This window comes from Alosa sapidissima, chromosome 5 (genome assembly GCF_018492685.1).
Source record: "Alosa sapidissima isolate fAloSap1 chromosome 5, fAloSap1.pri, whole genome shotgun sequence".
Lineage (NCBI taxonomy): Eukaryota > Metazoa > Chordata > Actinopteri > Clupeiformes > Clupeidae > Alosa > Alosa sapidissima.
Window position 1 is genome coordinate 15791429 of NC_055961.1, and position 18531 is coordinate 15809959.

General features: G+C 39.4%; 1 protein-coding gene and 1 long non-coding RNA gene across 2 annotated transcripts; one reads left to right on the top strand and one right to left on the bottom strand.

Moving 5' to 3' along the window:
* Positions 1-5844: 5844 nt before the first annotated feature.
* LOC121709893 (probable G-protein coupled receptor 83) lies at positions 5845-18399 on the bottom strand. Its single transcript, XM_042093614.1, has 4 exons — positions 18043-18399; positions 9834-9959; positions 7105-7238; positions 5845-6598 (listed from the first exon to the last, which is right to left on the bottom strand). The coding sequence occupies exons 1-4, from the start codon at positions 18361-18363 to the stop codon at positions 6133-6135; spliced, it is 1047 nt and encodes a 348-aa protein (XP_041949548.1). The 5' UTR covers positions 18364-18399; the 3' UTR covers positions 5845-6132.
* On the top strand, positions 9834-12902 carry LOC121709910. The gene is made up of 5 exons (XR_006032056.1): positions 9834-9972; positions 11139-11528; positions 11647-11799; positions 11899-11994; positions 12486-12902. It is a non-coding gene; the product is annotated as an uncharacterized LOC121709910 (long non-coding RNA).
* Positions 18400-18531: the final 132 nt, after the last annotated feature.

Genomic DNA, 18531 nt, shown 5'->3' on the forward strand with positions numbered 1-18531 from the left:
TGTATAGTAAATTAATTGCTGTGTTTGTGACCTGCGATGTGCCCTATATATATTCTGTGTTTGCTGATTGGAATTTGCTGAATCTTTGAGTGTTGCTTACCCAAACACCTTAATTTTGCACATTGTTGTCCCTGTGAGTTTGCTGCCCAGAGGCCTAGTGTCTGTTTTAATGTATGTATCTAAGTGGATAATAAAATAAACTGTTTTTTTTTTTTTTTACTTTTAGAATACTCCAGTCCCTCTCTCCATTTATTTCCCTTTATTGGGATGGCCTGCTTGTAACACCTAAAACTCAGATTGTTGGTTACAAACTGTAACTGGTTCAAAGGCCCCCCTAGGGGTCACACAGAAATTCACGTTGGAACTAGCGGAAGTATTGCAAATTTTAAAAAGTAAAAAACGGGTCTTGTCAAAAGGGCACTTGGACATCAAAGGGGCAAAAGGGCAGGTGCTAGAGCCCCTGTAGCCCCCCTTCTCTGCACGTGCCTGGTCACCAAGTCATGCTGATGCCTGTACACTGGAAGAAAGTGTTACAAAATACTAGTACAACGTTGACCCTATTGGCTTTCATCAAAACAGTGCCCAATTTTGATACATACAAACATACAAAGCCCTTTTCCCCTTGAAGGTATCTGTGCAATCAAAAGTTCTAATGAACTAACCCCAAAATGAAGGTGAGTCATTATCTCCCTCAACTGCTTTCCAGGAATATTTGACACTGCAGGTCTATCTTCCTATTTTCTACAGTGGCATTACATAGCCCACAATTGTGGAATTTGGGTGCTATGGCACTCTCATAAGGCTAACATGAGTTATGTAGGTGCTTTGATAAACCTTTTATTATTAATGGTTATGGTTATGGATTTAGCAGACGCCTTTGTCCAAAGCGACACATAAATACAAAACAACATAATATTTAAAATTGAACAGGGAACAGATTAAAATGTAGGTCAAATATAGTAAGGAGAATAGTTGTAGTACACAATAATATCAATTCAAGCAATAGCCTAATAAAAAGCAATGTAAAAAAGGGGAAAGGCAATAATAAAACAATAATGTCAATTCAATCAATAATATAAAAACAATGACATGCTAAGACTACATTAAGGAGAATATCAATAATAAACAATAATGTCAAATTAATTAACAGCCCAATTAAAATAAAACAACATTATATAAACCATAACACATAAGCGCTTAAACAACTAAGTATATGTTGAATAGGAATGTCTTTAGACCCCTCTTAAACGACCCAAAACTACCACAGGAACGGAGAGCACTGGGCAGTTCATTCCACCAACATGGAACCACTGAAGAAAAGAGTCTGGAATTAGACCCAGTTTTCATGACTGGTCGACACAACATACGCTCACCAGAAGACCGCGGTGGGCGGTTGGGGATGTAAGGCTTGATTATTGAATTAAAATAACTAGGAGCAGATCTTATATACCTCTGATTTCATGGATTGCAAAATGTTCGACACTCAGTTAAATTTGCCAATCAATTGAGTAGCAGATAAAGAGGCATTATAAGTTTATGACTCATACGCCTATTTGAGAAAAAAGTATGGATTTCTCCAACAGGTTTTCTTTTTTTTTTTATTACTTTATTTAAATGTAGTGCTTTCATTTACAATCAAATCATTATGTCAGGTCTTCTACTGCACTACTATTTAACATTTTTATATTTTGTCCTTCAAAAAAATAAACAATCACCAACAGAAACAAAACACAAAAAACATAACATTGACGGACAATCATTGACAGACATTACATTGACAGAAAAAAAACAACAAAAAAAAACAGTTTTTCAAACTGAAATGCATGCATGTTAACATATAAGAAATCTATTTATTTTTTCAATGACAATGAAATACACTTCAATATACAATTTAACAGCTGCAACCAATTGACACAAATAATGCATTTGCAAATCTATTAACAATGACATATCGAGTTAAGGACATCTAAATTAGCAGCATGCCATGGTCTACTCTCATGCTCTTATCTTGCTGTTGAAGTAACACAGTGCATGATTACCCTTTCCATAGATTTTCAATGTATAGTTACCCATTTAGCACTAAGCTTTGTGTGTGTGTGTGTGTGTGTGTGTGGGTAGCCTACCTAAAACCAACATAAAGGGTCATGCACCTACCTGCGACAACATTGCATAGTGCAATACAATGCCTTCCAGGCACACATCGGCAATAGGCCTAGGCCTATTAGAGACTCTATTCGCTATTTTTATAATTCAGTGTAATATCAAAATGAGTCTGCCAGCCAATCAGAAAAGAGTATTTCTTCTCTCCGGGTGATAAAACATAATATAGTAGGCCACAAAATGACCAGACCAGACATGTACTTTGTTCCTTTCTAAATCTAAAATGAATTTCAAAAGCACAAAAGATCATTGACTTAACAGTAGGCCTATCACAACACGAAATGATAGTTTGTCGAGGGATAACAATTTTTGGCAGGTCTACTGTATGAAGGTGGAGAACGTCAGATTAGGGCTATTCAATTAGTTGTAGCCTAGTTCATAAAAAGCATCACAACTGAGGGGCCAGAGAAATGCAGCTTGAAATATCCTAATCACATTAACAGCTGTAGATAGAATGAAGTACAACAGCAGCAATATGGGTGTTCAAATGTTGTATTTTGTACATGCATAACATCATTAGCCAGTTGTTGGTGGAATGAAATCTGTGATAACAGATGACGGTAATGGAATCTGTGCTTTGCGCAGTAACTGCTAGGTCCAAGATTTCCAGTGAGGAGGCCTATAGGCCTACAAACAGGATTCAAACACTGTTCAGGTGAATTAAATGTGTAATCAGTCGCATATGTAGCTCTTCTGACTTATAGGCCTACTTATTTGACGTTCCCACCATTTAAATGAGATGACCGTGACCTCTAGAATTTCTTTAGCAGTGGGGGCAGGGCAGTCATAATAGCCTAATAATATAACACGGGGGTCCGGGGGTGTCTCCCCCGCGATTTTTTTCTTTTCTGGTTGCTAATCACACTATTTTAACATGTTTTGAGAGGGACAGGCCCATCTTTTTTCTGACGCACGTCACGTTACCCCATGCATTAAACCAAATGTCACTGCTTGAATAAATGAAAAACATACAGAACATGGGCATCGTCATAGTTCACGATTACAATGAAAACGTTTAGCTTACTTGGTTTCTGACAGAAATTACGTTTTGTGCCAACATATTGCAGAAACACAACCACGGCCTTTATTTGGTGAACGGAGGTACAAATCATATCCTTTACTTTCTTTGGTTATTATATAGTCTTTGATTCACTTTAACCACAAAACGTTTTGGTTCTCAAAGTGGGGTCCGGGGACCCCCAGGGGTCCGCAGCACATTGTCAGGGGGTCCTTGACAAAGTTTGCTACAAAATATGAAATTGTCTTATATGGCGAAAAATGCTACAGTATCAGTATTTGCCCAATTGATCTGCTGATACGTTACATCAATACGTCAAAACACTTTACTATTAATTAACCGCCAACAAAATGAAAGTTATGTGAAGCATGTGTTCAACACAATAGGCCTACATTTGACAAACAAACAACAATCCTTTAAAAAAAAATCCTACATACTATACTGTCAAAGTTTTCTAACATGACTATTGTGGTATTAGCACTCTATGTTTTTAGAATACATATAACATAAGCATCTAACAGAAAAAAAAAGGCTATACAGCTACATGATTAACTAAAAGGAACCGTATGTAAGAAATGTATTTCAATTAATCATAAAATGGACCTGATATGTCACTAGATATTAAGAAATCATGTTCATTTCAAATACTTATATCACTGACAACAGTTCCGGCCAGGATATTGTCATTTAAAAAGTGAAGTTGCAGCCCTGAACTGATGTTGATGTTGTCATGTGTTTTGGCCTGATGTGCCACCCTCCACCTATCTATTAATCACAAAGTCAGTAGTGTTTCGTCATCCGGGTTACCAGCTCTGCCAGTCAGGGGGGAGGGGGAGGGGATACACTACTCTACAGTAATTTGAAAGTGATTGCAGTACCAGTTTTGGCCACAATCTTACATACGGTTCCTTTAAGTTTTATGTGTTGCGATTATGAGGGGTCCTTGGAGAATTTTCCACTCCATGAGGGGTCCCCGGGCCCACAAAAGTTTGAGAACCCTGCTATAGATGACATCCTAGGGTCAAGCATTACGGCACATGACATGTTACTTACTATACAGCCCGACTGACAAATCACTTTATTTCAGACAAACTATAAAAGTCTTCCTCTGAAAGGTTTCTTGATCCCTTTACTTATAAAACAAATACATTAAAAATATTATTGAAATAAGAATTTCCCTCATGGAATCAAAAGAGTATACTATACTTGTTATCTTTGTGTTAATGTTCTCTTCATAGTGTGAGATTATCCCATATAATAGTTTTGCTTGCCATTTCAATGCCATAATTTTCTTGTGCTTTAGTTGAGGTAAGAATGGTGTTATAATATAAGCTACAATGTGTCTGTGCATTATCCCACAACCCCTACATCCACAAGTAATAAGCAAATGGCTCTCTGCATTGTGGAGGTTACTTTACAAGCACCATTAGTGCAGAAAGAAGTACATAAAATATGTGGTTTCATCAACACTGCAGCGTGGTTGAGGTTCATTGTGATGGAACAGTGGTTTTGAATGAAAGTAGCACTGCATGTAGGCTAATAAACATATTCTGCAGTCTCCTTCTCCATTGAGATTAGTGCATGAACGCATCGGTCTCACTGAGCAAAGAGCTTCAGAACAGGCAGGAAAACAGACCATTCCACCCCCATTACTCTTGATACAGTATATTCAAGTCTGGTCACTTTCACCAATAACGTCTGATCTTTAGCTGAGGTGTAGGCTGGGTGAACCCTATGCCCGTTGATCACTCCTCTTGTGCAGTAGAAAATACATAGCGGACTCCCTTGGTCTGGTTAAGGCGAGACACGGCAGGTGAAAACATCGTTTTTTCATGCACTGGTCAATTTCGAGCTTTTGGGCTAATTTACCTTAGCATTTATTCTTTCACACTACTAGGCTACAACAACAAAGTCTGATTTACACATTTAGGTGTTTATTTCATTACATTTTGTCTACTCGCGCCTGTATAAAATCAAAAAATCAGAAAATCAGATTAACTTGAAAATAAAAAAAAACATCTCTATAGAACTTTTTATTTATTATTTATTTCTCCTCCATCTATCTACCCATGTCCTTGATTGCCTAGCCTTTCCTTGCCCCTGTTGCTCTTGGGTGCTCCTTGTTGGTGCCCCCCCCCCCCCCAATCCCAATCCTCCCCCACCTTTCTTATGCAGCCCTTGCCACTTAATCTACTAAACCCCTCTTCTACTGCACTTTTTACTCCCCCCCCCATAAATGCACAAATAGGCTGACACCAGACATAATTTCATGCCTACTGTCACACTGCATGGTAGGCTATAACCAAAAGCCCATATTTTGTAAATAAGCAGGTCGGATCGCGGGTCGGCTAGGCTGTAATTGTGTCCTAATTAATATTCGCGGTCTGAGTTGCGGTCGGGTTGATTAAAATATCGGGGGAGCGGGGCGCTTGTGACCAAACCCGCGCAACACTGGCACCTTTGTACACCAAACTTTCCAGTTATAGACATTTAGCAGTATTTTTAAGATATTTACAGAGGGATTTGTTAATAAATCATTCCTGGTCTGATTTATGTGACATTTTAATCAAAACAATATGGCAAAAATAGATTTTTTTAAGGCTATGGACAGTATATTTTGATTTCCTAGGTAATGAAAGCAGATATCCTGAAATCCCTCTGTAATTTTATTTTCATCTTATGTGTAAATTGTACACACAAGTACTTTTGTAGTAATTTTGTACCTGGCTTTATCATATCTTCAGATCTATCTAGGCCTACCGAAAATATATGCAAAATTGCATATTTAATGAGAATACCTAATTTGCATAATTAAACATTTGAATTTCAAAAACTTGTAATACATTTTTTTTCATACCTGTGTAAGTAATCAACTGAGGAAGTTTCATGGTGCTGTCTATTATTTTACAATTTTACCCTATTCACCTGTAGTGTCTAGTCGCCTTAAAGCCAGACTAGCTGAGGCGGGGAGTAGTCTTATATCTGCTCTTAAAATTCAGGGCTTTGAGCTCGGCCCTAAAGTTGTGATTGAGCCAGCAGTAGATGAAAGGGTTGTAGCAGGTGCTGCTAGTGGCGAACCAGTGAAAGGAGAAGTAGACGGCATTGTTGGCCTGGATGACTTTGCTGGAGAGCAGCACCACGTAGCAGTTGAGGGGGAACCAGCAGATGGCGAAGACGGCCACCACCAGCACCAGCATCTTGACCGTCATGCGCTTGCGGCGGCGGTGAGCGATAGACTGGGCCAGCGTCACGTCGCCGATGGTGTTGTGCACCCACACCTTCTTGGCCACGATGATGTACGCCACTGAGATGATGGACAGCGGCAGAACATAGAGCAAAACGAAGGTGGCCAGGTCCAGATACTTCCAGAAGAGGTCGGACGGTGCAGGGAAACTGGGCAAGCAGATGACGCGCACTTCACTGGTGGAGCGACAATGAGAGAGAAAGAGAGAGAGAAAGAGAGAGAGAGAAAATATTCTGAATGTATTCAATTACATCTAAATCATGTGTAAAAAAACAAACAGGCAGGCATAAATATAAAACATTATCCAATCCACAGGGATACAGTGAGACAGATATGACCAATAAAGTAAGAAGGACAAAGATACTTCCCTCCTGAAAAACAGACACAAATGGATGTCTGACATAAAATGTCAGATGATGTTTTATTGGTCCAGTAATTTTAGTATCAGGTCTCCTCTCATTGGTAAACATACTTATTTCATTAGTATATCTAAATGTTGACCGTTCAGCTTATTCTCAGGCCCTTCTGAATGAGCCCACAGTGGAATCTGATCATAAGTCCCATGAGGAATCCTCCCTGAGCCTACATTTATATAGACAAAAGAATTAAAAACAAACCACTATGAACAGAGGTTAAAATAACCTCAGCCTTGCATTAAGAGTCATTTCAGGTTTGTTCTTACCCATACTCAAAGCGCAACAGTTGCTGATAGATCGCATGTGGCAGGGAGAAGCTGGAAGCCATCACCCATATCACCGCAATCCACACCAGGCCTTTCACACGAGACATCCGCTGCTTCATAGGATGCATGATCAGCTGGTCGAACACACATACACACACACACACAGCAGCATTAACATTCATTGGCCACAGAAAGTTTACCTTGCAATTGATTCGGTCAGAATGTTTTATCAACATTAACAAAACATTTATTAACATTTTCAGGAATTTTCTACTTATCTACAGTATATCGCATGACCACAGGTACCACAGGCAACTGTCCCTGGAACAGACTACTGTGCATTATAGAGATACCAAAGATCCTTGATTACTAGCTCCGCTTTAACCCTCTCTGGAGATACGGTAGGGATTTTTTGTTTGACTTTCATTATTCAACTAATATCAACAGAACCTTTGCAATTTCAATTTTTGCCCATTGCTTACATACTAAAACGAATGCTTAGACAAAACCCTCAAATATACCTAAACTTTTTGTAGCATACCTTATTGTATACACGGTGTAACTATAGCTTAAACACATTTTCTGCTTTGTACATTATTTGCAATTCTGTAACACACTTATTGTGAAACACTACACACGGTTTCTTACATCAGACACGTTGTTCAAAAATGAAATCTTGTGTTATTGTTAGGAAAACACTTACATTCAAAATGCAAGCATATGGTAATTGGTAATACTCACACACATACCTGAAAACATTTACAAAGAAAGCTGAATACAAATCAGTCTGAGGCTTAGCACTACAAATAGACTTGGCATGCAGGTATGTGGTTGGTGGTCATATACTTTTCATTGGCACACTGAAAATAAATTTTCAATAGGTTTTTAGAAATGGGGAGAGGCAAATACAGAATTGTACAAGGGTACTCAATGTAAAAGTACACTTGAACAGGTACACAATAACTTACCTGAAGTAGTGCTAAGCCTCAGACTGAGGCAGATCTGCATGCATTATGAATGGAAGTGTTTTCCCAGTGTTCCCTTGATAACAGGATTTCATTTTTGAAGTGAAGTGTCTAATGTAAGAAACCGTGTGTTTCACAATAAGTGTGTTGCAGAAAATCGTGTAAATCAGGTATTTGCTTGCGTATACAAGGAATTTGGTCTCTGCATTTATCCCATCCTTGAATTAGTGATGCACACAGAGCACACAGTGAACACACAGTGAGGTGAAGCACACACTAACCCGGAGCAGTGAGCTGCCTTGCTACAGCGGCGCACGGGGAGCAGTGAGGGGTTAGGTGCCTTGCTCAAGGGCACTTCAGCTGTGGATGTGGGAATGGGAGAGCAGTGCTCAACCACTTCCCCTGCCCACATTTTTTCGAAGCCCTAACCAGTAGGCCACATCTGCCCCTTCTGAAATTGCAAACAATGAGCAAAGCAGAAAATGTGATTGATCGTACATGCGTGTGTATTTAGTGAATTCTTGCAATGTGATGCTGTTTTACATAAGCAACTCACCCAATGCATTTACAGTCCATTAGCTCAGCTAGTGCTACGTAATGCAGCTATTCCAATTGGTATATTCATAATTTACATTATTTACACTATTACTTATGACAGTATGATTGTAAGTGATTTTATTTGAACAGGCTATACTAGCTTAAAGGTGCTTTAAGCGATGGTAGGCTACGTGTTTTTTAGGCTAAAACCTTTTATGTTACTTTACCAACCGCTATCTGTCTGTGTCCTGAATACACTGTAAAAAAAAACATGATCTCGCGATCTCTGTGGACAGCCCAGGCTCCAAAAACGGCAACAAAAACAACCTGGGCAAACCTAGCCGATAAAAACATAACAAACTGTTCCAAATTTTGTTTTGAAAAATAATCTAATAAAATAGTCTAAAGCACTCATATTTTCATTCTATATTGATCAACTTTTGCACACAGCTGGTTGCTAGGGCTTAGTTGTGTTTCTAAGGGATATCAAGTGACCTAGAGGGCTGAAATGTGGTCAGTTCAGAGATGCTTGTAATCCGGCAGAAAGAAAAAACTATATTCTAGCCTCTGTAGCTCTTTGTCAGTACATCACACAGTTATCTTGACTGCTTCCTACGAAAGCTACAGGTTCTCAGCTTTCTATAGAGGTCCAGCACTTGATGGTTGACCCCAAAAGAGGTGGGAACAATGCCCTTGTAAATAGGCACAGTGCAATTTCAGGCAAAAAAAACTTGACATTTTTACTGAGAACTATGTAGTTAGGGGGTTATTTAAAAAAAATTTAAATGGGCTAAGCCCCGAATGTTTACAATGTCTGGCTCCGCCCCTGACATCCATCTTCTTTGTTTTCAAGTAGCAGGGAATTCACGCCGAACCGTTGGAACTCGGCCATCAATCATTATGTTAAGCCCGCCTACCGACTCACGATGTGATTGGCCTTATCGCAGCTTAATTTTTCCAGCTCGCAAGCCAACAGAGAGTTGCTAGAATCTAGAATTAAATTTGCTGCCGCTAGGGTGCGTCTAGATTTCTAGGCTAGTAAGCTATATCAAAAACTGTAAATTGATGCATTAAACGTACCAAATTGTTTCAGAAGAGCAGCAAACACAATCTTAAACAAAGGTTTTAAATGCAGCTGTTTACCAGGCTCTGGTAGGCTACCTGGGTCTTAATGGAACTAACACAAACCAGGCCAGACAGATGTCTGAAAGAATATAATTAGGTTACCTGATGTCTGTCCACAGCAATGGCGACCAGGGTCAGAGCGGACACATGCACGGAGCAATACTGCGCAAAGCGACTGACGTGGCACATCGCCCTGCCAAAAACCCAAGTGCTGTGGACAAACCGCACCTGCAGTATCGAAGTAAGCATCAATCTATTAGCACACATTCATAGGCATCAGTGGCAGCATGTAGGCCTAGCACTTTTTTCTTGGAAAGACAGGAATTTCAGGGGAGAGAAAATGTGATTATTCGGTGTGACGTTCATACACTTCACGTCATGTATTTGTATTCTCAGTCAATGATTAAACAGTGAACACAGCCAATGATTAAACAGTGAACACTTAAGCAATATAGCACGAGTGAGAGTGGGGTTGGTCATGGATATTCCCACGGGTGTTGTTCGGCCGTAGCCACGAGGCCGGAGGCCGAGTGGCGCAGGCAACAACAGCCGTGGGAATATCCATGACCAATCCCACGATCACGAGTGCTATATTGCTTTTATACAACAATTCCACCACAAACTAAATAATCTGAAAACACCCCAATATTGTTTAAAAATGTTAATTTCGACATCGTTCTTACGCATCAAAAACAGTTCCATTTTCTATAGACCCTTTCAACAATAAAAACAAAAACAATGCTTGAACGTTCTATTTGGGCCCCAATCTACTTCCTCTGCATTAAGATAACATATGGAATGTTAAAAAGGAAGTCTTGTGTCAAATCTTCGCATTGTATCGCGGAGTGATTTATTATTAGCTGTGCTGAGTCTGAGTTGAAATGTCCAGGGATATTCCAACTCATGGAACGTCACTCGGCCAATCAGAAACAAATAAATAGTTCCATAGAACCCAATTGTTGTATAAATTACGTTTTGAAACTACACCTTAGTTATGGAGTGGTTTAGAAGAACTGGATGATTTTCAAAACATGCATTTCATCGAAAATATTTCGTCAGAAGATGTGCCAACATTAGTTTGAATTGCACTGTCATTGCACGTTGGTTACACTTTTATTACAAGCGCAGGCTAACATTTATTTTTTTCAGTTTTATCCACAACTTAGCTGCTAACGTTACCATTAAAGTGTGGTGTTCAGTGGTTAAACTTATGTGGCCAGAAATATATTGTAGCCCATTGTTGAGTTTAACTTGATGAGGTAAAAACATAGCACTAGACTAGCTAACTAGCATGAAATCAGGGATCTTTGGTAACAGTTAGCCCAGCATTCACCTATTTTGTTCGGAGTAACCAATATGTATATGTAATATTAACTCTTTGAATGTCATAATAATTATATGTTTCAGGTGAGAGAATTGACACCACATGCATTGCAAGTTTTGCAATTATTCTGCAGACCAAGACGGTCTCATCAGACATCACCAGCTTAACCACAGAAGACCAAACCATTGGCCGTGTGTTCACCCCAACTGTGTGTGTGTCTTCAAAACCCAAGGAGCTTTAAGGTCACATCTTTCAAGAAATCATAGGAAAGGTACATCTGTTCACCATCATGAACATGAATATGATGCTTCACTTGAGGAACAAAGAATGCTCTTGATGGAAGCATCAAAGAAAGCCCGAGTAGATGACACACTTATCAGGGTGAAGATGGACCTGACATTCTCCCTCAGGTGGTTGAGGACCAACCCATGGTGATACAATATCGATGGCCTGCTTTGTTCTTTAAAGAACAGGTGTGTTTTTACAAAATTGACAGGTTGTCATTTAAACAGCTGTAGACTTTCATTTACATGGTAATATTCGGAGCAACACTATTGGCTTTACTCACTGTTCTTCTGTACATGTTAACAGATTGGTGAGGAGTTTTTTTCGCATCATCAACAAGAACTTACTGGGAACATTTTGAGCTGCAGTGGAGAAATACACTCCGAAACTCCTTTGGCTCTACCGAAAGCATCCTTTGGACAGGACCTAGAACACATCCTGATGAAGCTTGATGATGAGGTATGAGTTATGGTAGAGAAAATACCTCTGTTCACTGAGGTGAATGTTTCTTTGTCTGATATAAACACATTTTCCCCTTTCTTTTGTCTTTTGTGATAGACCTCTAATATTATCCGGCACCGCCAAGATGCTGCACTCAGAGGACTTCCCATTTTTCTCTGTGAGGAACCTGGAGAACTTTTCAAGCAATGTCTTGTAAGTATCAGTCATCATAACAGAAATATATGGAGACAAAATTAACATAGAAAGATGGGATGGAAGAAGATTGCCTCAGCTACAAATGTAATTTAAAAATGTAAATCAGGTTTATTGGTCAAGTATACTTGTGTATACAAGGAATTTGGTCTCAGCATTTATCTCATCCATGAATTAGTGAACACACAGAGCACACGGTGAGGTGAAGCACACACCATGCTACAGCGGCGCTCGGGTAACAGTGAGGTTAGACGCCTTGGTCAAGGGCACTTCAGTCATGGATGTGGGCATGGGAGAGTAGTGCTCAACCACTTCCCCCGCCCGCATTTTTCCTACTGGGTCGGGGATCGAACCTGCAACCCTTCGGTTACAAGCCAGAACCCCTAGCCAGTAGGCCACGGCTGCCCCATTAGAATTACAAAATGAAGATGATATGTGTGTTGTGTGTACTTGAACATCACCTTTGAATGCTTTTGTCATCTCTGTTATAGGAAACTGATCCAGATGATGTGGCTGTGGGGGTGCTTTATGTCCTTGAGGACTGTGCTGTGGAAACCTCCTCTCCAAAGGTGCAAAACATTTCATTGATTTTGGAGGAATCTGTAGTTCTACAGGACATCGCAGATACTCCCACTGCAGTGGCATACCTACGCCCTCAACATTTCCTACCCAGAAGATCTCTCACACACACACACACACACACACACACACACACACACACACACACACACACACACCCTCTCTAGCATGTACACACAAACACTCACTCATATACACTCTCTGGCCTTTCTGTGTCTATTTTTCATTCATATTATTTTAAAGAGGCTTAACATAGTGGCACTCTTTTTTTTGTTTTTAATCAGTAAAATACACCCTTGGTCACAGTGAAATAAAATACTTGAAATGTACAACATTGTATGTTATGGATTTATTTTAGTTTGTGAATTTAAAAATTATGCAAGGGAAAATAAGTGAGTTTCCAGTATAGTGGAAAGAGAAATCCATATATTCTTGATCAACATTTCGTAGTGCTGTGAACGAGGCTATTGACTGAGCAAACATATATTAATTGGTAGAACGAGGAATTTACCATCAACAGAACTAAACTAGATGTACCGCAGAGCGGTACAAAATATGGCCGCCGCCCAGTCCAGCACATTTTTTCCACAAAAATAAATCATGCTGAAAGGCCTATATGATTCTAACTGTCTCACTAAATTGCATTATCCACCCTCAATTCTCACTGGTATCTGCTAGACAACAAGTACCAAAACATGATTAGTTCATAGATTTCACATGTAAAATTCATTTTATACAACCCCACCCCCCATCTTGCCTGTTCATAATTCTGAGAAATTCTTGAATTGTGTGCATGTGTGCGTGTACACGTTTATGTTTATGTGTGTCGGTGTGTGTGTGTGTGTGTGTGCGTGCTTGTGTGTTTGCCTGCGTATGTGTGTTTGTGCATGTGCATGCATGCGTACATATGTCTACTGTGTGAGTATGTGTCATACGTATGATTACTGTGAATGTATGTGTGTGCGTGTGTATCTGTTTATGCACATGTGTGCACATGGAATGGGTTAACATGACCCCTGGAGGCAAACATACGGAAAAAATTGATCATCCTAGGCCCTAGAGTTCTCGAGATATTCACAGAAAACTGTGTCTGCCCTACCCTCCTTTCGGGGGGTCCAGTCCAGCGGGGGGACTACAGATCAAAACGAAAAACGATGGTTCCATGCTATCCATATGGGGTTACATGCCCACCAAGTTTCGTGTACCCCGGTCTTTCAGTGTCCCGGGAATCATTGACGGAAATTTGGGCATGCGAAAAAGAAAAAAAAAAAAATAATCTGACTAAACCTATATGACCGCCGCAACAACATTATTATGACCGCCGCGCAGCGAAGCGGCGGTCATATAGGTTTAGTCAGATTTTTTTTTTGTTTTGTTTTTTTTTCTTTCTTTTTTTTCTTTTTCGCGGGTAACTAGTTATCTATTAGGATCTAGTTTGTTAGTTTTGTCATAACTCCCTGATGCAGAATAGCCAGAGCGTGTATATCTCAATCGGAAAATTAAACAATATCGGGTGCCTATGGACTAGGCTGGGTGAACCCAGCCTGATCTGCCCGCTATTTATTTTTTGATTTCTTAAAAGATTGAGCTTGGTCTGATGAAAGCCAGACTAGCCATGGACCTCAGTTAAACAATGCAAGGGAACATGAATCAGCCTATATTTGCACGAACAATAACGGACAAAAGCTCTTCAACTTTGGCCCGTTAAAATGTGTATGAACAGTCTAGCGACGCATTTCATCGAGGCCCATTTGGACATGTCAGTTATTTGCACCACTGGTTAGATGTAAAACAGCATTTCGTTTCAGACTAGGCTACTGTTACTTAATTTGTGCATTAACAATAACGTTTCAGACTACTGTTACTTAATTTGTGCATTGACAATAAAGTATTACATGAACTAAAGATGACTAAAATCTTATGTAGAAGAAGAAACATTCACAAAAAATCCATCCATCCAAAAATGACCTTTGTTTTTGATAGCTGTTGAAAACAGCATGGAACTGACAGAGATGTTTTTGTTTATAAATACATAAAAAATAAATAAATAAATAACATTATGCTGATACCTTTTGCTTTTCCCAAATACAATGTAGCCTACAGGTGTAAGTGACCTTTCATCAATCCAGTTGCAATGGATGAACTGTGATGAACTGCCCTACTTGTGATTGTTTAGAGATTTTAAAGGTTTTATAACAATGCTACATCTTCTTTGGCTATTCTACAATCTATTCACTTTTTCAGCACCAGTAGGCTACTTTCTGTGCAGCCGCACACACACACTCAGGCATGCCAAACAAGCATACACAAAAGTTTCAAGAGTGGGGGATGGAGTAAAATATGGAGACAAATTGAAGTGTGATTTATTTTCGCGGAACGGATGTACAGGACTGAGCGGCGGTCATATTTTGTACCGCTATGCGGTACATCTAGTTGTAGTTGGGGTAATTACATGGCTAAAGCGCTGCCCTCATCAGAACTAAATAATATTAGTAAAGACAACGAGGTTATTGTAATTGGGGTAACCACATTGCTTATCGTTGGGAAAACATAAAAATCTGAATGCAATGTGTTGCCTTGTTTTTTTCAATATTAGCAATGATTTCTTTTTTACAGTGTAATAGCTGCCTGTATAAATTTAAAAAAGGAAGTAGCCTACAGACAATGCCAAGATTGCCAACCTAATAACACAGGTAATTAAATAATTGGAAAACCAGGCACTTTGAATAGGTTTGTAGAGAATGATTAAAGTAGGCCTATAGGCTTACATATAGACGGTTCCAACGAGTTCCACAAACAAACCATTTATCAGCCTGAGTGGCCCACTAATTAGTCATTAGACTAGGCCTACATATCAACATTGGACTAGCTTGTGCTAGTTTCCGCCTAGCAATAACGTCAATGCTTTAGCTCTGCTAACCTTTCTTACTGCCTTCCATGTGTAAAACAGGAAGCAACCACGCAAATCCATCAACTCAGGGTCGGTTCTCCCTATACGCACACTACGCATGTAGGGCCCCGCAAGTAGCCTAAATGAAGGCCCCCTCCCCATCCCCTTCAGTCAACCTGACAGACAGGTATATACAGATATAGCGACAGTGTCTCATATAGGCAACATTAACAAGTTGAACATGAAACCGAATTACCATTTAGGGCATGAAAAACGGAAGAAGAAACTTCACAAGCATTAACAGCAGGAGCAACAGTAGGGTAAACTTCGCTCCATGGTTTGATGTCAGCATACAGTAGCCTAGGCCTATATCTCTCCAGCGCGTGTTGCTGTCCTAGCCTAGGCCTACCTAACAGGGCAGTGCATCCCCTGATCTGTCTGCGGCTTGCTTGCCAGCCTTTCCTAGTCACAGTACACAGTAGCCTACATAGCAAAGTTGTGAAATATAATCGCATATTCCGTTTTTTAAATGCGGGCGACTGGCTACATTTATATAACCGCATTCATAGGCCTAATAACGTGCAGCTCGGGATGAAACTATGTGGCCCCCTATATCAGTTCCTAGTTTGTTCTTTGCTTAGTTCTTCCTGGGTCATATTCATCTGATAAATCAGGCAACTGTGAGTTTGTGCAGCTAGTACCACGACATTCTCCGCAAATGGCAGTGCAAGGGAGTCCATGTTTTTTGCATGTGCATCTCTTTGTGCTGTAGTCTTTCTGGCAACTACAGCGGAATTCATCTAGTAGTTCTGGTTTCACACACACACACACACACACACACACATGCATTCACACACAGACACACACACACACACACACACACACACACTGTCTGTTTCCACGTAAAAATAATATACAATTGTATGAGAATCCAGCCCAGAAGTGGTGCCAATCATTTGTAAATCTACCCGCCCAAAATGTAATCTCATTACGTTACTAAGGATTAAGATGGGATGGCTATTCTGAATTTCTTCTGATGTTATCTGTGGGGAAATGTCATTAGGTAACCCTTTTCTCAAATTAAAAACAAAAAATTAGAAAGCAACTGGAGGCTTGTGAGATTGTGCAATCAATAGTGAGGCTTGTGAGATTGTGCAATCAATAGTGTAGAAAGCAACTGGAGGCTTGTAAGATTGTGCAATCAATTCTTAAGGTCACTATAAGTCTATTTGTGGCAAGTGACCCAGGTAAGTGTGGCAAGAGACTTCAAATGTATCGTATTTATGCATAGGTTAACTTATTGAATGGACATGAATGTGTTAGTTATTTGGCCCCTGTTTTTACAGTGCATGAAAATGCCCTGTTCTGTTCTTCCTAGGCTTTTTCTTCTTTCGCTGATCACTTTTGTTTTTTGCTATTCAGCTTGAACCGTTTCACGTGGAAACTTTATTCCAACTTTGTAACGTAGGTATAGGACAAAGCTGCTATTTATTCTTCATCTTTTTAACTTTTTTTCTACTTGTGTTTTTTCTAATTGCCATAAGTCAATTAGGCCTAATGTTGAGCTCATTTGCATATTTTACATTGATTTTTCCAAGAAACTTGTACAACAAAAGTGTTACTTTTCATACTTTCACTGTGTGAGGTTTGATTGTGATAGGAGTAAAGGAAAAAATAAGCCCATTAGGGTGTATTTTGGGCATATTCGATTAGTACATTGCTCATTTACATATTCAAATTAATTTTCAAAGAAACTTCTAATACAAAATGTTTTACTTTTCATAGACTTTCATTGTGTAAGGTTTTATTGTTGTAGGAGTAAATAAAATAATTAAGCCTATGCGGGTATATTTTGGGTAGCCTATATTGGATTAGTGTATAGTTCATTTGCATATTCAAATTCATTTTCAAAGAAACTTGTAATACAAAAAAAATTACTTTTCATGGATACGTTCATTGTATAAAGTTTTATATTGATAGGAGTAAAGGAATAAAATAGCCCCATTGGTCTGGCCTTACTGGCACACATCTTGGATTGATAAGAATTAAACATTTCCTCAACTAGGATTTCTTAGGAATTTTAGTATGTTGTTCACCTCATAGAAATGATCTTTTTTACAATTACTTCTATTTTTGGCTCCAAAATGAGTTAGTTTGCCTGGCCGATTTTACAGGTCTCCAAGAAAGACAAAAATGTTGCGTTGTTTTTAACACATCTCTGTGTACAGATAGATTCGTTTTAAGAGTGTAGGTAAGCCTTTCTGACAGTTCACCATGACAAGGCAGCAGCACTTCACATGGAACTCATTAATTAAACAAATGATTAATGCGTTTTCATTGACATCGTGCACAAATCCAGGAATTTAGTCAATGAAATACAGCTATCCTGTGGTATACGAGAGTAGGCTATTCCGTCTCTCATTAATGTTTGTGCGTCAATGTCTCATGATGTGAAATAGCAAATTGATTTTGTCTAGTTACTAAATTAGCTTTAGTTAAACTTTGTAGGCTACTTTACCCATCATTCAAGTTAGGGTGCCCTGTCTCTTTTTCGATGCCTTCAGTCGGCAAGTACTTACCAGAGTAAACGGAGTGTTCAGAAGGGTGATCATCAGATCCGCAATTGCCAAGTTCATTATGAACAAACTGGTGACTGAGTGCATCCTTTTGCTTTTGATGACAACATGGCAAACCACGCTATTTCCGAAGAGGGATATAACGATGATCACGGAGTAGGCGATTATTAAGAGAGCTTTCATAGTCGGGTTCTCGGACTCGGTTTCATCCTTGGCACCACTGTCGTACAGTTCATCGTCTAGAGAAAAATTCCAGAACGTTGTGTGGTTTAGAAAAACGTAAATTTGAGAAAAATAGCCTGATGATGTATGTTTAAGACCCATTTCCAACGTTAAGACGAAAAGCTCCACTAGTCAGCTTTTGCGCATAGCAGAGGCGGTCCAACCACTGAGGATTTCCGAAAAATAAAGAGCACTTTTTTGTTGCTATGTGTTGTCAAAACGTCACTTGAGCAGGGTGGGTAGCAGAGTGACGGGGTTGGTAGAGAGCCC